General features: G+C 51.1%; 8 protein-coding genes and 1 non-coding gene across 9 annotated transcripts; 5 read left to right on the forward strand and 4 right to left on the reverse strand.

Moving 5' to 3' along the window:
- Window positions 1-581: 581 nt before the first annotated feature.
- Window positions 582-3,935, reverse strand: SODALDRAFT_329203 (peroxisomal long-chain fatty acid import protein). Its single transcript, XM_028610872.1, has 4 exons — window positions 2,990-3,935; window positions 1,834-2,889; window positions 1,258-1,711; window positions 582-1,121 (listed from the first exon to the last, which is right to left on the reverse strand). Exons 1-4 carry the CDS (start codon window positions 3,617-3,619, stop codon window positions 742-744), a joined length of 2,520 nt encoding a protein of 839 aa, XP_028462797.1. The 5' UTR covers window positions 3,620-3,935; the 3' UTR covers window positions 582-741.
- Window positions 3,936-4,098: 163 nt separating this feature from the next.
- On the forward strand, window positions 4,099-4,180 carry SODALDRAFT_t197. Its single transcript has one exon. It is a non-coding gene; the product is annotated as a tRNA-Trp (tRNA).
- A 3,031-nt stretch (window positions 4,181-7,211) lies between these two features.
- Window positions 7,212-8,865, forward strand: SODALDRAFT_337653 (NIF-domain-containing protein; the record flags this gene model as incomplete). The annotated part of the gene is made up of 3 exons (XM_028612713.1): window positions 7,212-8,255; window positions 8,326-8,475; window positions 8,554-8,865. The coding sequence occupies 3 exons, from the start codon at window positions 7,212-7,214 to the stop codon at window positions 8,863-8,865; spliced, it is 1,506 nt and encodes a 501-aa protein (XP_028462798.1).
- Window positions 8,866-8,971: 106 nt separating this feature from the next.
- On the forward strand, window positions 8,972-10,073 carry SODALDRAFT_75835 (hypothetical protein). The gene has a single exon (XM_028615655.1). It carries the CDS (start codon window positions 9,078-9,080, stop codon window positions 9,777-9,779), a length of 702 nt encoding a protein of 233 aa, XP_028462799.1. The 5' UTR covers window positions 8,972-9,077; the 3' UTR covers window positions 9,780-10,073.
- Window positions 10,074-10,409: 336 nt separating this feature from the next.
- Window positions 10,410-11,666, forward strand: SODALDRAFT_329205 (Pre protein translocase Sec Sec61-beta subunit). Its single transcript, XM_028610873.1, has 4 exons — window positions 10,410-10,530; window positions 10,788-10,992; window positions 11,113-11,208; window positions 11,278-11,666. Exons 1-4 carry the CDS (start codon window positions 10,528-10,530, stop codon window positions 11,310-11,312), a joined length of 339 nt encoding a protein of 112 aa, XP_028462800.1. The 5' UTR covers window positions 10,410-10,527; the 3' UTR covers window positions 11,313-11,666.
- Window positions 11,312-11,787, forward strand: SODALDRAFT_75890 (hypothetical protein). Its single transcript, XM_028615656.1, has one exon. It carries the CDS (start codon window positions 11,401-11,403, stop codon window positions 11,653-11,655), a length of 255 nt encoding a protein of 84 aa, XP_028462801.1. The 5' UTR covers window positions 11,312-11,400; the 3' UTR covers window positions 11,656-11,787.
- SODALDRAFT_75939 (UDP-Glycosyltransferase/glycogen phosphorylase) lies at window positions 11,788-16,620 on the reverse strand. The gene is made up of 5 exons (XM_028615657.1): window positions 16,373-16,620; window positions 15,783-16,067; window positions 14,039-15,716; window positions 13,220-13,944; window positions 11,788-13,130 (listed from the first exon to the last, which is right to left on the reverse strand). Exons 1-5 carry the CDS (start codon window positions 16,413-16,415, stop codon window positions 11,920-11,922), a joined length of 3,942 nt encoding a protein of 1,313 aa, XP_028462802.1. The 5' UTR covers window positions 16,416-16,620; the 3' UTR covers window positions 11,788-11,919.
- Window positions 16,621-17,106: 486 nt separating this feature from the next.
- SODALDRAFT_329206 (hypothetical protein) lies at window positions 17,107-20,682 on the reverse strand. The gene is made up of 2 exons (XM_028610874.1): window positions 20,219-20,682; window positions 17,107-20,146 (listed from the first exon to the last, which is right to left on the reverse strand). The coding sequence occupies exons 1-2, from the start codon at window positions 20,297-20,299 to the stop codon at window positions 17,471-17,473; spliced, it is 2,757 nt and encodes a 918-aa protein (XP_028462803.1). The 5' UTR covers window positions 20,300-20,682; the 3' UTR covers window positions 17,107-17,470.
- Window positions 20,683-23,072: 2,390 nt separating this feature from the next.
- SODALDRAFT_321083 (hypothetical protein) lies at window positions 23,073-25,578 on the reverse strand (the record flags this gene model as incomplete). The annotated part of the gene is made up of 13 exons (XM_028609594.1): window positions 23,073-23,083; window positions 23,146-23,158; window positions 23,230-23,248; window positions 23,438-23,583; window positions 23,691-23,704; window positions 23,952-23,965; window positions 24,155-24,170; window positions 24,299-24,318; window positions 24,507-24,510; window positions 25,088-25,104; window positions 25,150-25,165; window positions 25,361-25,423; window positions 25,554-25,578. 13 exons carry the CDS (start codon window positions 25,576-25,578, stop codon window positions 23,073-23,075), a joined length of 378 nt encoding a protein of 125 aa, XP_028462804.1.
- Window positions 25,579-26,592: the final 1,014 nt, after the last annotated feature.

Below are 26,592 nucleotides of genomic sequence, written 5' to 3' on the forward strand. Positions count from 1 at the left end.
AAAAATTGGGGGAAACGGACGCAGGTCGGCAGAGAGGATCTCGGCTGCCCACCTTAGGATACGCGTCGCCACACAACATTTTCTTTTCGCAGTGTCGGGATATCTTTTGGGGAGGCCTATTGTCCGGCTTCGGTGGCGTTTATGGGGCTGGGTCATTCCACAAGGAAACATCACAGCAGGCGTTTGTTCGGGGCTGATAAAATCTCTACAACTTATTCTACTTGCTGGGGCACGAGGAGCGCAAGGCTCGTCTGGGGATCCCTCTGGGTATTGTTTTTCTGGCTGCTGGTTTGAAAGGAGGGAAGGGCACCTGATGGGATTGATTGAGGCCATTGCTGGGAACGCATATTTTATTGTAACACCACCTCTCCGCGGGAGGGATATCGTTCATTCCATTTGTTACGATTGCGCAATGGGCACATAATACATCTTTGAGTTGTCCAGTACTGTTGGCCATGCATTTTTCCCGACTTTGGGTGAGCTGAATGAAACACTTGGCTGTGTTGAGAGAAGGCCGGTCCTGTTGGAAAGAAAAAGGGGGCATTGGCCTATCTTCGGAGTAAATACTCAGTCAACTACTTGGCCTCCCCCCAGCTGTTCGTTGATATTGACGAGGTTGTATTGTGTTGCAAGCAAAACCAAGCGATCTAACAAAAATGTCCATGTTATGGGGGAATAGCCGCTATCTCGTCAAGACATATATATATATGTGAATGGCTTCGAAATGGAAAAGGAAATCCCTTATTCCTCCTTCGTATCAACCTCCTCTGCCTGGACCTGCTGGGTTTCTTCTCCCATCGTCACCACGTCCTTGCCTTTCTCCTCAACCTCTTCCCCCTTGTCCTCCTTGCTCTCGACATAGGGAGGCGGATTCAACGAATCACCGCCGTCGACCCAAACCTGCGCCAGCTCCCTCTCGATCTCGTCCTTCCTGGCCTTCCACGTCTCGACCTGTGCCAGCCTCTCACGGAGATCCTGCAGCTCCTTTTCCACCTGCAGCTTCTCCCGCTCTGTGCCGATCCTCTCAAACTCCCACTCATCTCCGTTCTCGCCCCCGCCCAGGATGAGGTTGAACGTGTGGTACCGCTTGAGGGATGCCCGGGTCGAGATGGTGATCAAGGCTGTTCCAGAGTTAGATAAATCGTCCGCTATTTTTGTTGGGGAATTGCTTTGCTAGGGAGTGGGTTGGAAGAAAAAAAAATTTGGAGGATGTGGGGGAAGGGAACGGAAGGGAACGGAAGGAAAGGGGTCACTCACTAATGCCCTTCTCCTTGCACGTCTCGTACAGGTGACCCTCGACGTCGCTCGACACGGCGCTGGTGCCCTCGTCGATGATGGCATAGTGCGGCTCGTGGTACAGCACCCTCGCGAACCCCATCCTCTGCTTCTCGCCGCCGCTGAGCACGTCCTTCCACTCCTTGCGGGTATCCCAGCCACCCTCGCGGTCCGGCAGGTATCCCAGCCGCGCCTCCTCCAGGATCCGCTTCAGGTCGTCCTCCGTCTTGCGCTTCTCCCGCATGTCGCCGTGCCCGTCCGGGTAGATGACCTGGTCCCGGAGCGTTCCGATGCTGAGATACGGTCGCTGGGGCAGGAACATGATCCCGTCCTGCCCGATATCTTTGGGTCGGCTGACGAGGCCACGGTACACCGGCCACAGCCCGGCCAGGATCCGCGCTATCGCGCTCTTGCCAACGCCGTTGCTTCCAGAGATCTTGGGTTTTCAAGTTAGTCCAACCTTTCCCCCCTCTCAACAGAGCCAAAAAAAAAAAAAAAAAAAGAAAAAAAGAAAAAAAAAACCAATGTGTGGTGCAAGACAGCGGGTCAAAAACGTACCAAGAGATGCTCTCCCCTCCGGATCACCATGGACAGCGACTCGAGGAGTTCTTCTCCTCCCTGAGGCCACAGAGACGGCGCCACGACAGGGACGTTCTCGAACCTGACACCGTCGAAGCCCTTCTGGATCGTTCCCTGCACGTCGGACAGAGAATACAGTTCGCTCTGCTGCCCGCGGAGGTGGTAGGCGTTGGCATGGACTCGGTGGAGGGTCGAAATAAGGGTATATACCCGGCTGGTGTACCCTGCGAGCTCGGAAAGGTCCTTGATCGAGTACATCATCCTGCCGCCGGCGTCCGCAAGCGACAGCATGAGCCGCTTGTTGGTGATGAACGACTTCATCCGACCCCTCTCGCGTCCTCCCTTTCCGGACCTCTGCGCCATTTCTTGCTGCCCGCCCTGCCCGCCCCAGGCGGGGAGGAAGACGGGTAGCGACGAGAGCAGGTAGCCGTAGGCGCTCCAGCTGTACTTGAGGACAAAGTCCTCCAGCATGTTGTACCGAATCTTCAGCATGTAGATGCCTTCCATCCAGCTTTTAAGCGACTTGAACTCCTTGTTGAGGAATTGCTTCTCCATATCGGCACCGCCGTAGAACGCCACCTCCTCGGCATTGGCAATCAGACGGGCGTGTAGGCTCCGGAAGTCTCCCTCCTTACGGCCCTCGACGGCCTTGAGTTTCCCAAACGGAGGGGAGAGCCGGCGAAGGATGCTGGCTGTCAGGAAGTAATTGCTCGTCAGGCCCATGAAGGCGAGCGGACCTAGCGAGCGGTAGAGCTGGTAGTTGAACACGCAGAGATCGACGAACGGCTTGCCCAGGGACGAGTACAGATTCGCGGCGGCGGCGCAGAAGAGCGTCAGGTCCTGGGTGATGAATTGGTCGGCTCCTTGCCCCACACCACCGTCTAGGTTGCTCAGCTTGTAGTAATTCAGATTGTCGTTCAAGTACAGGTCGTGGATATAGCGGGTAAGACGAGTCCGGAAGGCGATGGAGACTTTGGACTCGAGGAATTTGATCATGGCGTTTGTGTACGAGGCGAATCCGCCGAGACCGCACCACTGCGAGGTTATCAGTTATCAGTATACAACCACCATTCTCTTGCGGAGTTTTGAGTTTTTTGCGAGGGTGGTGATTTGGCATTTAGCTTTGATTAATTACCTTGATGAGCCCCCAGATGAAATTCTTCCCCTGGCCTGCCACCAGGTCCCGCACAATCTCGCCGTCGAGACGGGCGACCACTAGCGACAGGTACGTCCGAAGCAAGAGGAACATGCCGTGGCTGAGGAGAAGACCGGCCTCTTTACTCGACCACCTCGGAATCATGATGCTCATGAGGCTCAGGAACTGGTGAAGGAAGGCCAAGTTCAGACCAGGCTTGGTCTGAGCAGAAGGCACCGTCCCGTCGCCGAGGCCAGAAACCCGCGGCGGGTTCAGGAAGAGTCGGCGGTGGGCATCAAACGTCATCGGCTTGGTGTTTTGAATGACGACCTTGGAGGTTCCATCTTTGTAGGGAACGTAGATGGTGCGCGAGCCGTCCTTGTTGAAGAGCGAGGAGTTGGTGCGGACGAGTTTACGACCCTGTTCCCTCTCCTCCCTCCTCTTCTTCCACCAACGTCTCCCCCCAGCCGCTCCGGCGATGATGGAAATGGCGAGAGAAAGGGTCGCCAGCAGACGAGTGGTACGGGACGTGTTGCGCAGCTTTGTCCGAACCAAGTTGGAGTACTTGTCGATGAAGGCGGCAATGGCCTCCTCCGCCGCGGAATGGCGTAGCGTCGACTGGGCCGCCATTTTTCAGAGGGACGAATTCCTGGCCGTTTGGGTTCGTCGTCGTCGCCCCCCAGCGCGAGTACGCCGCAGCTTGTTTTATGGATGCTATGGTGTCGGGCCCATGAGACCCGAGAGCTTATGAGGCTCTGTTGACTATCAAGGGATAGATGGGTTCGTCCAAGTTCTTAGGTGGATGCAATCGGTTCATAAGATTCGTTCATCGTACTGAATAGAGCTTATTGATGGAATGATAGGGTGAACTGTCCCATGTTCAAGAGTTAGGTGTTGTATGGAGGAAGAGTGTCCACTTCTGATGCCTCGGATCTTAGCCTCGGAGTGATTGGATTTCACATGCTCCAGTTAGACTGAGAAGCTCCATATCGCGACACATGGAAGTGACGACACAAGTGGGACAAACCATCACGTGTCAAGGATTGTGGGACCCCTCCATCTTGCGCGCGATTCTACTTGAGACCGGTTTCATGGGTGTCTAACAACAAGGACCCATGGCGCAACGGTAGCGCGTCAGATTCCAGTATAGGGAACTCCTGAAGGTTATCCGTTCGAATCGGGTTGGGTTCAAATTTCCCATTACAGTCCTTTCTTTTTTTTTTTTTTATCTTTTCGCACATTGTCCCCGGCCCAATATCTGTACGATACATGTTCATGCTCAAAGGCCTGGAAGTAGAGTTCTTTCCTTTTGCCGCAGATTTTGCCACTTCACCGTACAGTACAGCCTAGCCTAGTGCCTCCTACAGCCATTCCGCATGTCTCCTAAAGTTGACGCATAAGTCAACAAGAAGTCCTGTCTTGTCTTCATGCCTACCTCATCTGTATAACCCACCGCATTCATACTGATCATGGCTTCGGGAGAACATTGTTGTGCAACCACTCTTGTCTTGACTGACATGGCTCCAGTACGGAAATGTCGGCTCCTGTGTCCCGAGGTTCCAGAGCGTAATACGGAACTACAATACGGCTACATATTCGTACGCACCATCAGGAGGACCGAGGACTTGGGCACTTTCAGACTTTCCTAATAAACTTGCAGAGGACACTCCTGCTGGAGTACGGGTCCGCGTTGGTGTTGGTGTTGGTACGGATCATACCGTACGGAAGAACGTACGATCCACAGGTGTGGTCAGAACCAAGACGCAAGGCCTCACTCACCGGTGTAATCTCACTCATGTTCCAACCGGAGTTCAACTACCTAATAATTACCCTGTACTTTTCATCCGTAGACCGTGTGCCTTCGAAGCCTCATGCGGCTCTTCTGTTCTAGCACTCAACGCCTGCTCTCACCCTCTCCTGACCCGCCCTTCTGTTTTCCAATGCCAGAGAGCGACAGGATGGAGCGCGATAGCGCGATCCCGCGATCCCACATGCGGTTTGGTTAAGCCGGGTACCTGACTGGCCCGCGGCCTCGCCAATGCAACCCTTGCGTGGGCATCCAACCAGAGTGGTCTCCGACTCATCGGCGCCGTAGCTGGGCGGTAACATGTCCAATCACTGTCTCGTACGGTCTACGTACGACGAACACCTCTGAACAACCCGAGTGCCTCTAAACTCCACTATGTGATTGACCCTGAAATCAAGTATCGATGGAGTATTACTACTGGGCAGTGATTTATCGTACTGAGGTCTTGATGCTTAATGCTTGCATCGTTATCACCATAAGGCAAAGGGAACTGACTGGAGGAACACTGGTTAACCCCCCCCCGGGCTCTCCCTAGTCAACTGCGAATAGTAACGCGTTTTCCCACTGAGTGATTCGAGATTCGAGCATGAAGAGCACCCGTACCTGACTTTCGACATCACCATGGTCCGAAGCGAGGAAAGAAGAGAAAAAGAAAAAGAAACAGAAACAGAAAGAGGTTATTTTTAATGATGCAGGTCATCGTGCCAAGTACGTACATAATTAGTATTCGTACATACAAGCAAGGTGCGTCGAATTCTCAGAGTGCTTTGTGCATGTTATTCGTACAAACGCTTGTCCCCAGGCTCTTTTCCGTCTTTTCTGCAACGACAAAGTCTGGCCCCCTGGACCAAGATCAAAAGGGGCTTAATGTTTCTATCGTTAATGAGCTTCGAGCTTGGCTGCAGCTTTAGGAAAGGATGGCCGAGGACCACAGAGATATGGTGGGGTCTGATAGGTGTGTTCTTGGGAGGACAGTGTGAACATTATAATACGAGTCGTAACTCCTTTAGACTAAACATACCCGAACCATGTAAAAGGCGGGTCTACACACTGTGAAAGTTAGTGCAGCACTAGCTATTATGACTGGCTAATTTGACCGGGAAATGGATCCACCCGTACCCGCCCGTCTCGGTGCCTCCCCCCCATATCCGCACCTCCCTCCCTGTTTCTCCCCATTTTGTGAGAGCAAAGGCGACCATTCAGAGGGCACTGCGTTTGGTTCTAGCTAAACGTACCTCTAGCTACCATTGTACACCCTACCTTACAGCTAACAATACGGAGTAGTACGTATCTTATGTACCCCAAGCTTCGAGAGGGACCAGCGACCTCTTTTTAGGAGGTCCGTACTCCGTAGGTCGATCGCCCCCGGGCTCTTCTACGAATACAACGTACTATGGAGTAAGTACTTACAAGCTCTAACTGCCCTAATTACCTAGGCGGCCCAGAAAGTTGCCCACCACAACCCCCCCCCCATCCTTTCATCTTTCGCAGCAATCATCTCGGTTGCGCCTCCACATCTCCCCATCCGCCCACTTCTCACGTCCCCATTCATCTCGCCTCCTTTCCCTTACCCTTTGCTCAACTTCCTCCACGTCCTGCTATACTTTCGACAGCGATAATTCGATAGGACAAGTTTCACTCGTTATTCGGCGCGTCTACTTCGGCCATTTTCTCGTACCTCCGCTTCTTTTACTCCCAATTTATCTCATATTCATAATCCAGCCCCCCCGGTTATTTCACCGGTCCGCGACCGGTCACCATACCACACGGCGACCGTCCCCCCTCGTCCCGTCACCACGCATCATTGGCGGCCCTGACGCGATAGACATTTGACGATCCCCCTTCATATATCCGGTTGACTTAGCTGTGCCGTCATTTTTTTCGCCTTGCACAGCGCCTGGAGCATTCTTCGGCATCCGTCTTTCAGCATCGCGATTTTGGTCGGAATAGGCCGGATCTTGCAGAGGCCAATATTCTGGGGGTCAAGGACGCGACTCACTTAGTCGTCGTCGCCGAGGGTCCTGCGGAAGGGGTAAGTGTCAACTTTTCTCTTCAGGCCATGCATATCTATTTAGCCCTTTCACTGTTGTCGCGGCCGATGATTGCGGCTGGTTCCTTTGAATGAACTATGTCTTGCCCCTGACTGTGTTCAACTTTCCCACCCCTGGTTCCGAGTTGCCAAGCCGAGCTCTGCTTTATTCTGATTTGCAACTCTCGGGCCACCTGTCAGCTTTCTTCAATTCACCATCTGCGCGCTCGTCGAAGATTCCTACCGTGCTCATGTTTTGCTGACCCAGCATCATTAGCCCAAGGGACGTCGTCATGACTGACAAACCACAGCAGGCTGTCGCTTCCGACGAGATTACTTCCGAAAACCAAGTCCGCAGCGATAATAACGCCCGACCTACCCGAGAGATGACCAAGGGCAATGATCTTCTCGCGCCTGAGGATGGAGGAAACGCGAAGGCAGGCCGCGGTCTGCTCCACGTTCCTTCCAGATCCTCATCGCAAAGAAACCAGACCTCACCGACGTCGACCGGATTGAGTGGTCAAACAGCCAGCGATCCGCGAAATAGCATTAGCGGGCGCTCCAAGGAATCCAAGACCAGTATTCTGGGTCGCCACCGAAACGGCAGCATTTCTAGCCGCCGATCCGCTGCCGCCGACACCGATCCTACAAACATCACGACTCACTCGCAGCCAAGCTCGCCGACAAGCCCTCCCAAGAAGAAGAAGACTGGCTTGCTCTCTCTTCTGGGGTGCTGCGGCGTTCCCAACACTGCTACCGCTATGGAAGGGGGCGATCAAAGCGTCCACAAGCTTGACAAGCTGCCCGCCAGAGCTGCAAACCCGAAATCCAGGCAACCCACTCCGCAGGAACAGCCGTCAGCGGTAAAAGGTCGCGTTCTGGAGAAGCAACCTCAACCGGAACATCCCATGACAGCTTCCAATGACAATGCCAAGCGCGCGTCGAACACGACCGCTGTTGACGATGCACAAGGCGCAGCTGCAGCTGCAGCTGCAGCTGGCCCCGAGGATACCGATGCGAAGCAGGCTGCAGCGGGAGCCGGTGCCGATGCGCCCGCCATCACCGTAGAAGGCTCACACGGCAACAAGGCGGATGTTCTGCCCGCGGGCCATGATGTGGGTCCGAAGGACCAGGATGGCGACGAGGTGATGCCCGACGTGGCAACAACGGAGGAGCCTGAGCCCAAGAAACCGACCCAGGCAGGCTCGGAGTATACGCGACTCCCTCCCCCTCCACCGGGACCTATCCCTACCACAGATGGTGCTGCTGCTGCTGCTGCGGCTGCTGCGCCCGACACCGAAGTTGCAGATTCATCAACGCCTGAGCCTGAGAGGCAGAAGTCCTTGCTCCCTCCTATTGCTCCGGAGTTGAAGGGCAAGAAGTGTTTGGTTTTGGATCTGGACGAAACCCTCGTTCACAGCTCTTTCAAGGTTCGAAGACGATCTTTCCTGTTCCCTTCTCGAGTCGTCAAGCTGGAAATGGCACTAACAGAGCGCGTAGATCTTGCACCATGCCGATTTCATTATACCCGTCGAAATCGAGGGCAACTATCACAACGTCTACGTGATCAAACGGCCTGGTGTTGATCAATTCATGAAGAGGGTGGGCGAGCTCTACGAAGTGGTGGTCTTTACAGCATCCGTCTCTAAGGTAAGAGGACCCTTACACCCACTGTCCCCTACGTTGACCTCCCTCGATATCGGCGCGCTAACAAGACACCAATCTCAGTACGGCGATCCCCTATTGGATCAACTGGATATCCACAAGGTCATACACCACCGGCTCTTCCGTGAGAGCTGCTACAATCACCAAGGAAACTACGTCAAGGATCTTTCGCAGGTGGGAAGAGACTTGAAGGACACCATCATCATTGACAACTCGCCCACGTCGTACATATTCCATCCGCAACACGCCGTCCCCATAAGCAGTTGGTTCTCTGACGCCCACGACAACGAGCTGCTTGACCTGATTCCCGTCCTCGAAGATCTGGCCAGCTCCAACGTGCAGGATGTCAGCCTCGTCCTCGATGTCACTCTTTGAAGATACCCCCCGGTCGTCTTTTTCCACTTTCGTTCATGGCCTATCCAGCCTTCAACCTACAGGGCTCCGGTCCCGAGTCATAGCGGCAGGCGTTTCGGGTTGCGATTTTCTCTTTTCTTTCCGGTGTAGATGTATTACTGTCTAATCTCATATATACGAGTACCCTGCGGCTGCATCATCGATCGACTACGCTCAAGCACCGACGCAACGAAATGAAGCCGCGAGGCTGCTGCTGGGTTATGTCTCATTGCGGAGGCCGACTGCTTCCCAACGAAACACACGCTAGCATAGCAGCTCATCTCCACACGGGCTCGGTTCCAAGGTTGGAGAACGAAACGAATGCAACAAACTGCAAAACAAAAGAAGATAAAAAAATGGATGGAAGGACAGGAGACAAGAGACTGCGTCACAGGTTACTCCGATGTGGCATGTGGTACAATTCAGGTCATCATCTGCCGGCTTTTCAACGCGCAGGAGTTTTGGGTCTCTTGGGGGGGGTGGACGACACTGCGGTTGGCCGTCTGCTTGTCACGGAAGAAGGACGGTGGGCGGAGGGGAGAGAGCGAAGGCATTGTAGAGCAACAGCGCCCATTGTGTTCTTGTTCTGTATAAAGCGACACTTTTGGGGGATATCAGGACTGGGGGTCCTTTTTTCCCTTTTTTTTTTTCCTTTTTCCTTTGTTCACCCGTTACACTTCCTTGTTATTCTTTTATTATTTTCCGCTCCCTTTTCTTTTGGGTTACTCTGTGTCCCCCCTACACACGCGCGCGCGAGAGGGCACAATCTTAAGGGGAAAATAGGCCGACCTTTTGGCGAGTGTCCTGCCCGGGAATTGCCTATGCTGATGCGGCCACCATGGGCACAACACTGGAAGACATGGGAGGCCGGAGGGGCAACGCTCGGGGGAAGTTGAAATAAGCGATCTAGTTGTACGCACACGTAAAGCGCTGTACTATCTCTATACGGCCTTGTGCCGCGTGGGATGCTCGAGATTCCAATGGATGGTCGATCAACAGCGACGAAATATTGCTTCACCTTGAATTCATGCCCGATACTCGAGTAGCATTGTATGTCTCGCTTGGTGTTCACCTTGATATGTTCTTCTAAATCTTTTACTTTGGGCTTGCTCTCTTATTCATTGATTATTTCTTTCTTACTTTCCTTTCTATCTTTCTCTCTTTGAAAGGAAATAGATTGTATTTTTATTTTTATTTTTTAAGACAAAGAGAACTTTGAAGACCAAATTCTTGACCATCTTCCACTCTATCAAGGAGCTACTCCGTAAGTACAGAATACGGGGAATCAATACGTCTTTGCTGTTACGGAACAACGTTTTCGCGGTTCGGGGTTTGGTTGCAGTGGTCATTGGCGACCGAGCTAAATCCAAGTGGATCCGTATTGGACCATCCACATGTCTTGGCACACAGTGGAGCTTTTGGGTCTCCACTGTCCCCTTTCCAAAATCGTGGCCTCTTTCGCACGCGCCTTGAGGGATCTCGCTGCCGACTCTCCATAAACCAAACCCGCACGCAACCACACCGCACCACAACCCAGCTTTCATCAGTTTGCTCGTTCCGCCCGAATTGAATCCGTTTAAGCCCTCCTGCCGCGACCTCAGACGACATTCGATTTGTTTATAACTCTCGTCCTTTCAGTTCACAATGGTACGCCCATAACCAAAAAAGCTCCAAAGTTGTCGTTTGAACATGTGTGTGTCCCAGGCGAGATGATTGTGGGGGGTCGTTGGTCCTTGCCTGGGCCGTCGAGCTTCTTGCGACCGATACAGCCGGGAAATATAGGGGGGACATTGAACGAAAAAGAAAAAAAGAAAAAAAGAGAGAGCAAGAAAAATAAACACCGGAGACATCAAAAGGGGCTGTCTTGTCTGTTGGCTGACAAGATCAATTGGTATCGCGTATAGTCTTCCCCCCGTGCCACCTCTCCCGCCGGCGCCCCCGTCAGCTCGGGCTCCAACGTCGCCCGCCCCTCGTCGCCCACCCCGCCGGGCGGTCCCCGTACCGTGATCCGCCGCCGCGCCGCCGCCGACCAGAAGGAGAAGATTGCCAATGCCAGGCCAAGCAGCACCAGGGCTGCCGGTGCTGGCGGCAGCAGCAGCACCATGCTGAGTATGTTTTTTTTCCCCCCGCCAACCCACATGTTCATCTCTTCCGACGAGGGTCGATGAAACCGGGGGAAAGGGAAATTGGAATGGAGAGACGAGATACTGACGACAATGTGTCGTGTAGAGCTTTACACCGATGAGTCGCCCGGCCTGAAGGTCGACCCTGTGGTCGTGCTCGTTTTGTCCCTCGTCTTCATCTTCAGCGTCGTTGCGTTGCACAGTAAGTTCACACATTTCCCGGCTGAGAGTAGAACGGAAGGAAGGGGCCTGGCTGACATGGTGGGAATAGTTATTGCCAAGATCACCCGGAAGTTCTCCAGCTAAATGACCGAGCTATGGTGTATGCGAGGAGTAGTCGAGGCAAAATGGGAGGCGGAAAGGAAGAGGCAACGAGGCTCAGGCAAGACGGAGGATGCGAAGCGCGATGCTATCTCTTTTGTCGCGATGCATCCTCTTGTCGCCGGGCTGTCGGGGCCAAAACAGGAACAAGCAAAGTTTGCGGGGGGAGACTTTATTATTAACGACGAGCGGGCAACGGAGAGGGAGTAAGACAACATTGACCACGCACACACGCACACAAACGCAGGCGCAGACACATACGCTCTGCTACTTTCTCTCTCGCTCCCTTGCAGTAATGGATGGCGCATTATCTTTCCTTGAGGGGTAAAGGATTGGAGGGCAATATAAATGTATTATACCAGTCTCATTTGTCAAGTCGTGAGGCAGTCAAAAAGGGTTATTCCAAGGCCATTGTCTGCTCATTTATATCGTCTTCCCGGTTGTCCACTTAGTCCAACGCCAGTCTTATTCTGCGGGCTGTAAATGGGAAGAACCTAGGGCCAAAGAGTTGCGCTTCGGTAGCTCTATGACTACCTTAGGGAACGTGTGAAATTATGGTAGCAGGTACGTACGTAGGGTAATGATTTCCTCTCTACTTAGAAGAGCTTGCCCCTCCAGCGCCATCTTCATGCGTACCCGTCATCAAGCTCTCCTCGATCGCTCTCTTCAACTCTTCGTCCTCCTCTTCGCCCGCTCTCATCTTCCCCTTCGCGACCGCCCTCCGAAACTCCTCCTCCGCTAGGCTTTGTCTCTTGATGTACTCCATCACGATATCCTCCTCCGTCCTGGCGGCTGCTTCCTTGCTCAGCTGGCCCTGGTATGCCATTTTGGACTCTTCGATGGCTCGAATGAAATCCTCGTCTTCATTTCTTCGGGGGCCCTCCTCCTGTTTGCGCCCCGATGCCTCAATGACCCGCTTCAACTCCTCGTCGTGGCCGCTGTCATAGGCCGGCGGCGGAGATGTGGTAGACTCTTGCGCGATCCGCCTGATCTTCTCATCTTCAAAGTCACCCTTGCTACCACCGTAATTAGTGACCCCTGAAGTTTGGAGGGCGAGACTCTCTTGTATTGCTTTCTCAATCAGCTCCTGATACTCTTCGTCGGTTATGGAAAGGTCCTCCAATTCGTCGATTTTGGAGACTGGGGCCCGTTCGGGTAGCCCTCGTCCCCCCTCGTCACGCAGACGTTTGATGCTTGCACGCATAGCCTCTTCGACTTTGGCATCTTCCTCCGGATTGCCGCGAGACGTCTGCGCTACCGACTCCCGGATGGCTCTCTCGTACTCTTCGTCCTTGGCGAGAATAGGCGGTGCGTTGCCACCGACCTGGGAAATGTCCTCGCGGCTCTGGGCGCTCGAGGAAGAAAGGGAAGGGGCAAGGGTCTGACGGGTGACAGGAGATCTGTTTTGCAATTCCTTGCGAGCATGGAGAGCCTTCCTCTGATCAAATGATAGTTGTTTCGTGTACTTCCATCCCGTGTTTGGCGGGCCCAACTGGTCTTCTGGCCAAGGAATGTTGTCGACGACCTCTCCTTGAGCCTCGCGCTCCCCTCGTTGACGAGGTCCCTGTTCCTTTTGTTCCTTTTCTTCCTTGTTTTTCAAGGCCCGCCACTTCTTCAGATCGACCTCAAGCCTCTGCCACGCCAGAAGAACGCCCAGCTGCTCTTCAGCAGTGGAATGTTTGAGCTCAGCACCTCCCTGGATGATACGCGAGGCAATGATGTAATTTTGCACGCTGTTGCCAAACATATTCCGTAGAGATGCGTGCACCCCTTTCATACTGTATGCGGGAATTGCCCAAAAAGCTAAAGAAGAGGTCAACTTCCAAGGTCAAATATATTCCCCCCTAGGGGTTTATCTCTGCATCCATCGGTTCGGACCGGGGCCAACGTACCTGAAGCTGGCTTGAGCAAGAGACCGCCGATTCCTTTCCCGATGCCCTTCACGAGGCCGGCGCCACCTTCCTTCTCGGCGCCTTTCAGGGGCTGGGTCACCATCCCCGTCACGCCGTCGTAGAGCCCGAGCGCAAACCCTCTACCCGCAGCCTTTAAACCGGTTGACAAGTCCGTGACCTTCTCTTCTGGGCGTACTGTATCATCGTTGTACAACCTTGGCGCGTTTCTGAAGCCCCTTGCCAAACCGAGACAAAAGTTCATGGGAGACTTGACGCCGGTGGTGACGATGCGACTGACGCTGTCACCGGCAGCCATCGCTTTCTCAATGGTGTCGTTGATTGTGGGATCGGTAGCAGAGGCTGAATCGGGCATTGCAGTGCCCGGTGCCGAGGAAGCTAGTTTAGATCGGATGGATCCCGATGTTTTGGATGTCGCAGAATCGGCCCGTAAGGAATTGCCACCAGATGCTGGGCGGACGGGCGTGCCCAACAAGGCATCATCGTGGGCGCCGAGAGCTGACTTGGAGGATCCATCACTAGGGGGCGAAGATGGCCTGGACGTTGTCTCCGATTCGACGTTGGACTTTGCTCGAGGCTTGAAGAGTTGGCGGGGCACATCAGCAATAGCCATGCCGATGGCGCTGATATCGGCGACAAGAGAGACCGTAGCCGCCGAAATAGGATCCCAGGGCTGTTCTTCGGTGTTGTATTCTTTGGCTCGATATCTTGCGAGGGTGAAAACACGCAGTCAGCAGCTGTTTCCTCGTCGACAGAAAAGGGAGGGGCACAGTGAGCCACTCCAGTCAGCTTTCAACTTACAGCTTAAGATCGGAGTACTTGATAAGTCCTTTCTCGGCCAGAACGGCCGCCGCGAACGCGCTGAGCCTCACCTTGGTCCGTCTGACGCGCCATACGGCCGTACGGCTCGGAGCGAGAACGCACCGGAGTCCGTCAACGCCCAGGTGCTGGTGGAAACTCTTGGCGCCTTCTTCGCTGCCCCGTTCCTCCCGAATTCTGGCGCCCAGCTCTTGCGCTCGGTTCTGAGTCTCGGGTTTCATGCAGTGTCGAATGGCTTCGGCCAGCTTCTCGGCCGTGAACTCTTTGTACGGGATGGGTTCTGGGCCAGCACCAGCCTTGTGAACCATGGCGCCCCAGAAAGGTTGGTCCCCGAAGAAAGGAACAACAATGGTAGGCTTCCCGGCCCGGATACCAGCCGCACTCGTGCCAGCGCCGCCATGATGGCACACAGCCGAGACATGTTTAAATAGCCAGTCGTGGGGCACGTTACCCAGCATGAAGACACCTTCGGGTAATCCTAGGGATTCTGCGCCGAGGCCTCCCCATCCCTTGGATACCAATACTCTGACGCCCGTTAATCGCACTGCCTCGAAGATCATCCTGGTTAGGGCATCAGGGTCGTCCACGACGATGGAGCCGAAGCCGATATAAACCGGGGGCGGGCCGGCTTGTAGGAAAGCGGCCAAATCGGGGTCAGGGCGAAAGGAAGAGGCCAAATCGAGGAAGTAAAAGCCGGCGATATCGATGCGGCTGTCCCAGTCGTTCGGCTTGGGAATGAGGGCCGGAGACCAGCAATAGGTATAGGGGATGCGTAATCGAGTGAGCAGGCCGGGAGCCCAGATGAGGGAGATGGGGTCGAGATCCAAGACGTCGGCCCTGAACCGGTTGATGACGTCGCCCAGACCCTGCCATGTCATCATCTCGACAAGAGCATACGATAGGTAGTTGGTCATGATAGCGTCGGTATTGGTTGACTGGATGTTCGCTAGGGGATGAGGGAACGCCTTCGTCGGGGACCAAGGCATGGTAAACATCATGTGTAGGGGGACGCCTAGCTTTTCTGCGATGTGGACGTGGGCGAAGCTTGGGGGGTTGGCAATGATGGCGTCGGCAACGAAAGGCCTCTGGGTGGGGTCGCCGGGGACGGTGATGCCGGCGCCCTCTAGGGGTTCATCTCTGGGGTGGGGTGTGTAAGGGGCACCATGGCCGTTTCCAGCCTCGATGCAGGACCTCCAGCAGCCCAGAAGCATGTCGCGGATACCCTTCCGACGCTCGCTGACCTCACCACTCTTAACCGCGTCAAAGCCGGGCATGAGACCCGGGTGCCGGACCATGAAGGCCATGAGCTGGGCAGGATCACCGCCAATACTGAAAAACTCGAGACCGTTGTCCTCGACAAACTGCTGGAAGGTGGGATGAGTAGCGACGCGGACACGATGCCCGTAGGTCAGGAGGACTTTTCCAAGAGCAATAAAGGGCTGGACGTCTCCACGGGAGCCGACAATTTGAATGACAATGTTCATGGAGGGAGGAGGCGCCTGTCCAGGTTCAGCCCCGAGGCCCGGGGGTATATAGAGAGGCGGGGGAGTTTCCGGGCGACGTCGTTTGTCTCCGGCGATCTGATGTTGTAGTGCCGGGGCCATGAGCTCTGAGAGTCGAGACGTCCTCTGATTGAGATTGATGTTGACGCGACCATCATCTACAGCCGATGTTGGTCAAACAGATCTGTGTGGTAGTTTGGATCAAAGCTGATGACATGACATACCTGCGATACTGGCACCGGCTTGAAAGCCTGCCTGGGAAAAGTGCATCCGGTCATAGACATCGCCATAGGCCGGCGGTGCCTGGTCCTCGGCCTGGAGGTCAGGTAGGTTAAACCCATTGGAGATGAGAGCAGAGGCAGCGAGTTGGCTTTCGGTGCTACGACGGGTGTCTTGTCTATCAGAATGGTGTTGATGGCCCGCGGTGTAGGAGGAAGTAGAAGGATAGTCGGGAGCAGGATCAGAGGTTCCGGGGGAGGGGGAAGCCGCAGTCGAATTTGGCGATGGACCTGAGATTCTCGGTGAGCTCCCGCTCCACACGGGCTTCGGCTTCTGTGAATCGGGCATGACGGGCTAGTTATAAGCTGGGTAAGTTGAAGAGGAAACGGGTCGAGAAGAGTTGCCAGTGCCTATGGCCGGGATCCGACTTGCCGGGCCCGAGAATTATACGTCACAAGTTCCAACTGCGAGGAGGAAAATTGGGAAGACAATGAGGTAGAAATAAAAGGCGAAGATGTGTTATATGGATAGGTAGCTAGCCTGTCAATAGTTGCCTAGGGGTCCACGATAATAGAGGGTGAGTCGGAATGCATACGACTCAATGATGCGACCAAGTAAAAGCACGCAAACGCAAGCATGAACTTGGACAACCGATCGACTTTGGTTATGGTTGATGCAGTAAAGTAAGGTAAGTAAAGAAGATCAGCGGTAGTAGAATCGGACTCGGGGATATAGGAGCTTTCTGCTAGGATGATCGGGGATGAGAGATGAGAGAACGGCGAATGGCTACGAAGAAGAGATGGAGGCCTGGGTCGATGGTTGTAGTTGATGTTGACGATGTTGATGATGTTGACTCTGAGAAGGAATGACAAGGATCTAAAGAAAGAGTACGCAAGCACAAGTACCCGCGGGGTTGGTCCTTCCTTGTTTGTTTGACGGATGGGTACACACGGAATAAGGTATACCAGTACAACGTAATTACCTAGGTACACATTGACTGCCCATGTCCTGGCACAGGTAAGGTACCTTGGTCGGTATGTTGTATCCACTTGTACACTTTCCAGGCAGCGACGTCGGCGACAGCAAGTGCCGATACACCGATAGCACCAAATGTTGACATTGCCGATCCTGCTCTGCGCAACCGACACCTCCTGCTCCTCTTTCTCTATGCGAGCAACAAGCCGGAAGCCTGCAATGACTACGCCGCGAGAGCAGAGAGAACCTAGACAAATCGCCGACTTCGATTCAGGGGCTCTAGGTAGGAAATAGAGGCAACGATTACTCTTCTTTGTCGAGATTCCCGAACACAATCAGACTTGCAGAAGACTACATACCTACAGAAGAAGCGGATACATTCGCTCGACACTCGGCTTTATTTACAATGAAAGACTCTGTAGATTAACTAACAACAGAGTAGCAATGGCCATAACATAACCCCCTTTTTATCTTCCTTGCTCCAACCTCCATCCGTCGTAAAAGGGAAACACTATAGAACCGTCACTTCATTACTACTAGACTTCATTAGATTCATTACATGGTTCGTATACAATACATAAAGACTCGTCGTAATCCAGTCATATACTCAGTAAAATGTGCATCGCATTGCAGTGTCAGCGTCAACCTCAACCTCGAGTCTCCGGTTTGACGTTGTCGCTAGGATGGTGTCGCCACTCCTCATCGCTCGGGACCCCGGTCAATGAAGCCTTTCTTTCAAATAGACAACCGCCGCGTAACCGGCACAGCACTGCGTCGTCATGCCGTGCTTGCACCACGGACAGTTGACCATGGTCGTGATGGCGCCGCTTACGCCCAACGCTGGATCGGCTACTTCGGCGTGGGGACGTACCATGCATTCGTACACCCGGCTAGGCATGTCGTGAAAGAACTTGCAGTGGCAGCACTCAACCAATATCTTGGCCAACGGGTCCGTACCCCCTTCCTTGCGGCTGCTGGTCATGCGAGAAGTCCGAAGAGGGACTGGTATAGACGCCGGGACAGATCTCCCCGCTGCTTCCGAAGATAGGGATGCTGAAGGGTCAGGCGAGCGTGGTGAGCGCGGCGAGCGCGGCGCATCGCCCCTCCCGGGAACCGATATTGAGGGAATTGCGTCGGCAAGGGATACCGACGATGTGTACGTCCCGGGCGTCCCCCGTGCTTGAGAGCGCGGAGGCGGAACAGGTTGCCGACCTCCGTTCTTCTCTTGAGAAGACGCAATACCGACGTCCACACTGTTAGTTGATCGGCGTTTAGGCTGACTCAGAATCCGCTGCAGAGTCGTGCTCCGGTCATTTCTTTCAGGTTCTGGCTCCGTAGAGAGCGTGGTCTGGGAATCGCTTGCTGCCCTGCTGCTTTCCTTGAGGCTCGAGACAGGTGTGATCTCGAGCGGCGCCGGCACAAGAGCCGCTTTGGATCCCGTAACTTCCACGGGAAGTAAGCAGGTCCTGAAAGACTCGGAGCCTGAATCCCTGCCTTCCCTGCCCCTCTTGACCACAATTGCCTTCCGGTCCCGCTGGACAGCTTTCTCGGCCTTTTCGTGACCACCCTCGCGGAAGATATTCTTTTCATTCTTTAACGTAGTCGGTGCCAATATGCTTCGGGGACTCATGGGGCCGGAGGCGCCCCAGGAGCTTCGTTGAGATCCCGGGAACCCCTTTCTATCCCACTCGGCCCGAGGGTGCCCTCCTAGGCGTCCTTTCCGAAGTTCATTCAGGACGGGGGGAAGGTTCTCATCAGACTGTGGACGGAAAGAATCGGGGGTGGTCACTATTGAAGAACTCCGGAACGAATCGTCACAGCATGACGAGGACGATGAGGAGGGTCTAGCTACATCGTGGGCCTTCACCATTTGGATAACGTCGTTTTTCCCTCCTGCAATTTGCGGGTGTCCAGGGCCCAACGCGCCTCTGTCCAGATCTGAACATGCCGTCGAATTAGGGGTCGGAATAGCACTGCTTGATGCTCTGTCAAGGTCGGAGTTGTCATGGGGCGAGGGCAGCTTATCAGGCGTTGGCTTGAACTTGTGGAGAGCCGCTTGCATCGAATTCCGAAAGCTTTTTGTGGTGGCCGATCCAGTAGCAGGGGATCTTGCAGGCTGGGCTGCGAAGCTCTGCGAGGCGCTACTTTGAGCATAGTTCGATCTGGGCGAACTCTCGGCAGAAGCATCCGCTCGGGGACTGGGCGTCACACCGGTCGCGCCCTGACTATTCGTCTCGGAGTTGAAGGAATAAGAACGCACATGTTGCGGACGTCTTGCCAGCGGCGGGTAGTGTGATCGGGCAGATACAAGGGTCTCGTCGCGGAAAGCGACGATGGCCCGATCTCGGCTTTGTTGGCGTTGGTTCTGAACGTAGCTTCCGCCCTGGCGGCCGCGTTGGCTTTCATCCACCAATGCAGAGTATTTCTCGACGTAGCTGTCTTGGTACTCCGTTGTCGCTGCGGCACTTTCTTGTGCCGCGGGAGAAATGGGGGAGCTTGGGGTTTCCGCCTTGGCCAGAGAGATTGTAGAAATAGGCGCCGCGACCCTGCTTTGCCGCGGCGTTTGGGTGCCTGGGGTGTTCGGCTGAGATGTGTGCGGCGGCGATGATGGACTGTTCTCACGAGATTCGAGGTGTGGCCTGTCCCCTTGAGCCGCGTCTTCGGCCGCCTTCCTGGCGGCCTCTCTCTCCTTCTCGAGTTTGAGACCTCCGATAAAGCCAACCTCTTTCTCTCTCTCCTTCTCCTTCTCCTTCTCTTTTGTCTTCAGCCCCGAAAACACAGCTCTTATTTGAGATGCGACAGAACTCGAGCGACGTCTCTTGTGATGCGGGCGTGAAGCCGAAGGTGGATATTGGTCAACTTGTGCGCTTGTTCGACCCGAACGTCCGCTCTCGAGGTCTCGGTCGGCCTTGGAGTTGTCGGCACTTCGACTTGCAGAAGGAGGCGGCTTGGTCAATTTGGCGGTGGAAACAGACTTCTTGGTATTGTGTTTGGGATTCTTCTCTGTCTGGTCCTTGTCCTTCCGACGTTGCTTTGTCTCGGCTTTCTTCTCCTTTTTCCTCTGGCCGTAGCCTTCCCAGCTAGGGGAGTGGCAGATTGAGGAAGCGGAATCCGATTTTTCTTCATCGCCCTTGTTGTCTACGACGTTATCTATCTTCTGAGAATGTTGTGCTGGGGTCTGAGGCCGAAGCTCTGATTGCGAGGAGTCTCGTGACTTTTCGATGGGTGGAATCGTTGTCGTCGATGGCGGGATAAGAATAGTGAGTTTCGAGACGTTTGAGCTGCTTCGATCGGCGGACGTGACAGTGAGGGATCCGTGGCGAGACGAAGTGTCGTGCCGAAGAGTCGGTAACGACAGACACGAAGGCTCAGGAGAGCCCTGAAGACGTTCCATCTGGGAGCGGGTGGGATGATTAGCTGATAGCCTTATTCCTGCGGAATCAGGTGAAAGCGATGTGTTCGTTACCTTGAACTTGTGCTCCAAATCTAGTATCTGTTGAAGCTTGGGAGGACTCGTGGGTCCATCTTGGCGAGTGATGGTCGTCATGGCCAAGAGCAGCGATGATTCTACCACGGGGTGGTGATTGTTCGCTGCAGCGATGAGCTGTCCGGATGCAGTGAATGATCGTAGTAGTTAATGAGAGTGCAGCCCAATACGGGTAAACCGACAATAGAGATTGATGAGCAAAGAAACAGGCAACTCGCGGGTCGACCTCCTTAGGGCCACCGCATCAGCGCAGAGAGACTTGGGTGTCTGGAAACGAAGCTCGATGCCGGGTATGGTCACTCATCAGCCGTCTCGCACAAGCCGGTCGTACTAGGCCCGTCCAAGCGGGAAGGCCGAGAGGTAAAAGGAACTCGATTCTGGCGGCAGCGATCCAGTGGTGGGAAGTCGGCCAGGGGTAGGGAGGTGGGTGGCTGCGGGTAGCCGGGCGCTATGCAGAAAATATGAGTTGGGCTGATATTATGCCGTTGACATCAATGTAGCATGTAAGTGAAAGATGACCTGCCCTTTGGTTGGATAGCCGGTAGTGGCCGCGCGACACAAAGTTGTAGGTTTTTTTTTTTTCGGGGCGCGATTGTTTGCGATCGATTGATACACCGGAGTTTACGAGCAGAGACGAGCAGAGAGAACAGACAAATGCCGAAGCGTGAGTTCGTCGACGATACGGCCAGGAGTGCGATATGGTATAGAGGATAAGGAGTTGCTGCTTGAGCGATTCGGAGAAACAGAGCGAACGAAATACTGAGGGCCCGAATGAGGGGCTCGGTCGAGGGTGATCGTAGAGAGAGAAAGGCAAGACAAAACGAGCGGTGCGGGAAGGACGTGATTAAGACAGCGAGAGAGGAGGGATATAGGAAAGAAACAAGGGGAGAATAAGAATATAGTAGCGAGTGGAAATATTCGAAGGAGGAGCTGAAGCGACGAATTCAAGGAGAAGAGGACAACTTCAACTGCGTCGAGAGGAGGAAGCGGAGGAGGAGTGAGGATTGTATAATTGATTTTTTTATTTATTTTTTTAGAAAAGAAAGGAAAAGAAACTTGGAAATTATGGATGCAAATAATGTAGTTAATAATAAGGTACCTACATAACATATACCTTAGTGTCTAAGGTACCTTACTTCGCGAGGAGCAAGGAGGCAAGGTAGGTGACCCAGTTATATAGAGGTTATATGTAAACTGATGTTGAACTCGGTGGCTGGGCTGAGGGTAGGTGTGGGGCGTGGCTGACGAAAAGTTAAGCTGAGGGTAGGTGTGGGGCGAATTCTGATTAGCTCGGGTAACGGGGAAACGTTTCCGCTGATTTCACGAGTCGCGTTTAAATACGTTATCGTGCTCTTCCCCTCTTTTACCTATTCGTGCCTTTTTCCTACTATTACCACTCTGTTTATTCATAATAAGTGTTTTGGCAGTATTATAATATCAATTCCTATACACTTTTTTCATTAACCATATCAAATTCCTTATATTTTATAATATTATTAGGTATATCTTCTTATTTTTAATAGCGGGTAATCGGAAACGATTAAGAAACGATTAGGAAACGATTCCTATCCAGAAACTAACTATCCTGTTATACTTTATAGACCGCCATAGAGTTTTTTTAATAATATGCCCTCTAACTACCGACTAACTAGTGCCTTCTAGTAGTATATTTAAGGGGAGTATAGTAGTAAGCGTTTATTATAGGTATACTATAAGGAGTAATAGGCGACTGCTAAACGATATAAGATCACTTAGTGACTGGTAGGAACTAAAGAGGGGGTATCGTGATAAGATTATTCGTTAAGTCCTTCTAAGACTCTAGGAACTATAGAAGGCACTCCCGTCTTTATACCTACCTAAGGTCTTCTAACCAAGTAGGTGGCGAGAGGCCTCCTTAAGACTAAGTTCAGGCGTAAGCTGGTTTGCCTAGTAAGAAGCTCTCGGATAAGTACCTAGGACCCTACGAAATCAAGGAAGTTATGGGGAATCACGGACTCGCCTATAAGTTAAAACTTCCGGCAACCATAAAAATTCATAATATCTTTCCTATTTCCCTTTTAGAACCCTGGAGTCCTCGTACAGACGGCGTCCAGGTCCCTAAGGAAGTCCAGGTAAAACCTCAGGAGTCCGATAAGTACGAAGTTAAGGATATCCTGGCCCACCATTATAATAGAAACCGCCGATAATACCTGATTAAGTAGGAAGGCTACGGCCACGAGGAAAATACTTAGGAACCCACGCGTAATATCTCGGAATCGCTCCTTCGCGAGTATTACGCTAGGAGGTCCCGAGATACCCCCTAGATAGATACCCAGAGCGCCTTAAGAGTGTAATCCTAACACACCAGGCTTAAGACACATCTCACGCATCAGAACTTTAGGAATTTATATACCGAACCCGCAGACCTCCTAAATTAGGGCCTGGAAAATTAATTATTACCCCGTAGGGACTTACTACTATACTAGATAGAAAAAAAACCTAAAAGCGAAAAATTCTAAGGCCGGAGTTCCCCCCCCCCCGATATAAAGTCTCGGTGACTATATATTAACCGCCCCCTAGTCCCCCGTTTCACTACGGCTGCTCACTAAGCAGGTGCTCGTATAAACGTTCACCTATAGCTACGAAACGTAGTAGTGCACTCTCTATAATTTCCTGATAAGACCGAGTATCTCGAACCGCCTCTTTAGCGGCGCGGCGAACTATAGGAGCCTTATTAAAGCCCCGACGATTTTAGGCCTAATACCTGCTCTTAGCCTTACCCAGCAAAATCTATAGCTCCTTCAGTTCGGCCTATCACTAAGTTAGTAAGGCATACTCTCTTAGGGGGCAGGGTTTACTTATAAGCTACGTATCAGTATAATAGCCGCGGTTATTAGCTTTAATCAGACGACGCTATATACGCTTACCTAGCAGCTTAGCCTTAAGAGTTATCTAGAAGTCTGTTAGTGATCCAAGGAGTGGCTTATCGGGAAGGGGTTATAATCACTCACCTTTACGTAACCCCGAGAACTATTACCTTAGTAATACTCGTATTTATACGAATTAATAGTATACGCCTCCCTGTAGGCGCTAAAGATAATATAGCCACGACTACCGTCTAGCTTAAGCCGGAGGAAGTGCTATATATAACGGTTATAAGGAGCGCGAGGGTGGGTACCCTCCACATCCTCCTTAACCGTGTACGCAGTATCCTCCTACGGCTCGTTATCGTCTTTATAGGTATCGGCTATATCCTCGTCCTTATCGATATTATTAACCGTATCCGGGTTAGTATCGTCCTCGTCCTCCTCTTCCTCCCCGTGGTTCACTATAACCACCTTATTACCCTCTCCCTTAGAGAACCCCTCGAAGGAATCGTTATTAATTATAATAACACTATTATTATTATTCTCTTTATACTTATTAGGAGCGTACTCGCTATCTAATAATAGCTTAATAACGGGGCTATTACCTTAGTTAACCACTCTAGTAGGAGTGTTATTATTATTATTAGTAATAGTATCTTACTAGCCTAACACTAGCCGTAGCGCTATATTCTCCTAGCGTAAATTCTCTATATACTCTATAATAAGCGCTAGCTAATCTTTAGTCAGATTATTAGATATAATAATAAGAATTATCGGCGCGTTATTAGAAATTATTTAGTATTATAAATAAAGGCTACCCCTTATTACTTATTAATCGTTAACGGGAAATATACAGAACCACTTACCTGTAGTATAAGAACTATGAATATATGCTTAAAGTAGGAAAGAAAAGGATTAGAGAAAGATTATACGAGAAAATGGTTAATATTATTATTATTACTATAGTAAGAGGTTATCTAACCCTAGGGAACCGCGTATGCCTTCCTTATATCTACCACGATAACACCTTACACCTGCTATTAGACCTCCTGTATCCTTTTATTCTTACTATAATAAGAACCGTGCTGGTTAACGGTAACACTATAAGCAATCTCTTTATATACTTGCTTTAAGGATATTTTAGGCACGTTATTTATTTATACGATAGTTATTTATAGATTCTTTTTTACTTCGTGCTTTAAACTAATTATACTGCCCTTAGGACCTTTATGCCTAAATAACGTTTTAGTTAGACGTGGCTATGTTTACGGTTTAAGGGTGAACGCTTATTATCTTCCTCGACTACTCTAAGTGGGAAGAAAGAACCCGGTCTAAATAAAGACGGTTATCCTAAAGAGTTTCGTAATAATACAGGTTCCCTTTACTAGATAACTAATCCCTCTTTGATTATCCGCACTTACGCTCCTAAGGATAGGAGTATTTTTAGAGAGGGGTATATTATCAGAATATACAGTGCTTATACGTTACTACAGGACTAGCACTAGACTTATATATAGATAGGGGGATCGTAGTCAGGTTAGACCGTCAGAGATACGACGCGTCGAGGTTAAGTAAGCTGGTCAGCTTAGAAGTCAGCTTAGATCTAGTAAGCTGGTCAGCTTAGGAACCAGCTTACGCCTAAACTTAGTCTTAAGGAGGCCTCTCGCCACCCACTTGGTTAGAAGACCTTAGGTAGGTATAAAGAGGGGAGTGCCTTCTACAGTTCCTAGAGTCTTAGAAGGACTCAATGAATAATCTTATTACGATACCCCCTCTTTAGTTCCTACCAGTCACTAAGTGATCTTATATCGTTTAGCAGTCGCCTATTACTCCTCACAGTATACCTATAACATTCTAAATCTAAGCTGACTAGCTTACTTGACCTCGACGTGTCGTATCTCTGATAGTCTGACCTGACTACGATCCCCCTATCTATGTATAAGTCTAGTGCCAGTCCTGTGGCAACGTATAAGCACTGTATATTCTGATAGCATTATAGCACCTTGCCAGAGTTTAAGACTAATAGAGTAAGTATATACACTAATCTAATACGTTATAGCTTACTAATACTCTTTAAAGACTGGTAAGGTGATTATTATAGCTATAGGAGAAGTTTTTTACAGGTATATAGAAGAAAATAGCGACTTATGCTTTAATATAAGTTTATTTCTATTTATAAGAATACTTAAAGCCTTTAACTAATTATATCTATATAGCGATCGAAATTTTCTTTACTCGGCGCCCTTAAAAAACATATCCACACCACCTATTATACCTAGGCCGCCCCTAGTGCTTCCGGTTCCCTTAACGCGAGGGATAACGCCCTTACCGCGTAGTACTATAAGGCTATACAGAAACTGGCTATAGGGATTAACAAAACCCTTAACACTCCTTATAAAGCTAAAGCGGTGGCTAAAGATATATATCTTCGGGTTATGCCTAAAGATACTAATAGAAATATAGGATACTATCCAGAAACGATTCAGAAACCATTCCGAGTCTATTACTAATATATCTGATTTCTTAGCCTAATATCCTTCCTATAAAACTAGATATCTTTAGATAGGAAAATAGAGAGCGTTATTAGGCGTGTATAGAGTAGAACTCTGTTAATCGTAGTATATTGCCTTTCCTGTTTACTATAGTATATTTCACTAATAGTATATATTTCCTAGGCTGCCCCCCTCCTTACTATAACTATCTTTATACAGTATAGGCTAAATATCGCTATAAGAATATAGCGGATAGGGAAATAGTATCTAGTAAGTCGGTATCTTACTCTAGAATTAGAGCCTTTAAACTAATAACTCTTCTACTAGAATTTTCGACCCCTGCCCGCCCCCCTCCCTAATATTATCGCATTGATCGGGCGCGTCCTTCTACTCCTAATAACGAGGAGTGAATAGTTATTTTGGAAATATTTTAGAAACGTTTCTATAGCGCCGGGCTACTATTTTTACGGCGTTAGTAATAATAACATGGTATATATAAAGGCGTTTTTAGTAGTGTTTTTTTATGTTTTTTTCTTGTTTTTTCACTTAATTTTTTTTTTTTGCTAAATAATTATAATAATAAAGAATAACGATCCCGACGCCTATCTAACTCGATCAATTTAATCGTAGTAATAATTCTCTCTTAAGATTAAGCCGCACTAGTTCTAGCTTATACCGCCGCTTATCTTCGTGCTTTTACTATTTAATCTTAGCCTCTAATTAACGATCTTTTTGTTCTATTTCGCGTCGGCGTTCCTTAAGAGCTAGATTCCTTTTATTAAAAGATAACGACTCTTATAAAGCTTAAACATGCCCTAATATAGCGTATTAGTGAAGATTACGTGGAGCGTTTACGCGCTGACTTCGTGCGTGTCTTAGAGGAACTCCACTTAAGGACACGCTCTTTATGCTTCTTATTCAAGAGCTTCGCGAATCTGACTCTATACTATCACGGTTTAAACCTCTAAAATCCTCCGGAGGATTAAGAGGTGATCTCGAAATAGATCGACTAGAT

This window comes from Sodiomyces alkalinus (genome assembly GCF_003711515.1).
Source record: "Sodiomyces alkalinus F11 unplaced genomic scaffold SODALscaffold_12, whole genome shotgun sequence".
NCBI classification, from domain to species: domain Eukaryota; kingdom Fungi; phylum Ascomycota; class Sordariomycetes; order Glomerellales; family Plectosphaerellaceae; genus Sodiomyces; species Sodiomyces alkalinus.

Coding starts and splice junctions, on each gene's coding strand:
- SODALDRAFT_329203 (XM_028610872.1), bottom strand. CDS start 3,619: ATGGCGGCCCAGTCGACGCTACGCCATTCCGCGGCGGAGGAGGCCATT. Junction 2,890..2,989: donor TCATCTGGGGGCTCATCAAG/GTAATTAATCAA, acceptor ATAACCTCGCAG/TGGTGCGGTCTCGGCGGATT. Junction 1,712..1,833: donor GGAGGGGAGAGCATCTCTTG/GTACGTTTTTGA, acceptor TGAAAACCCAAG/ATCTCTGGAAGCAACGGCGT.
- SODALDRAFT_75835 (XM_028615655.1), top strand. CDS start 9,078: ATGAAGCCGCGAGGCTGCTGCTGGGTTATGTCTCATTGCGGAGGCCGA.
- SODALDRAFT_329205 (XM_028610873.1), top strand. Junction 10,993..11,112: donor CAGCAGCAGCACCATGCTGA/GTATGTTTTTTT, acceptor TGTGTCGTGTAG/AGCTTTACACCGATGAGTCG. Junction 11,209..11,277: donor CAGCGTCGTTGCGTTGCACA/GTAAGTTCACAC, acceptor TGGTGGGAATAG/TTATTGCCAAGATCACCCGG.
- SODALDRAFT_75890 (XM_028615656.1), top strand. CDS start 11,401: ATGCGAAGCGCGATGCTATCTCTTTTGTCGCGATGCATCCTCTTGTCG.
- SODALDRAFT_75939 (XM_028615657.1), bottom strand. CDS start 16,415: ATGCTTGCGTTTGCGTGCTTTTACTTGGTCGCATCATTGAGTC. Junction 15,717..15,782: donor AGCCGGTGCCAGTATCGCAG/GTATGTCATGTC, acceptor CATCGGCTGTAG/ATGATGGTCGCGTCAACATC. Junction 13,945..14,038: donor AAGTACTCCGATCTTAAGCT/GTAAGTTGAAAG, acceptor CACCCTCGCAAG/ATATCGAGCCAAAGAATACA.
- SODALDRAFT_329206 (XM_028610874.1), bottom strand. CDS start 20,299: ATGACGACCATCACTCGCCAAGATGGACCCACGAGTCCTCCCAAGCTT. Junction 20,147..20,218: donor ATTTGGAGCACAAGTTCAAG/GTAACGAACACA, acceptor ACCCGCTCCCAG/ATGGAACGTCTTCAGGGCTC.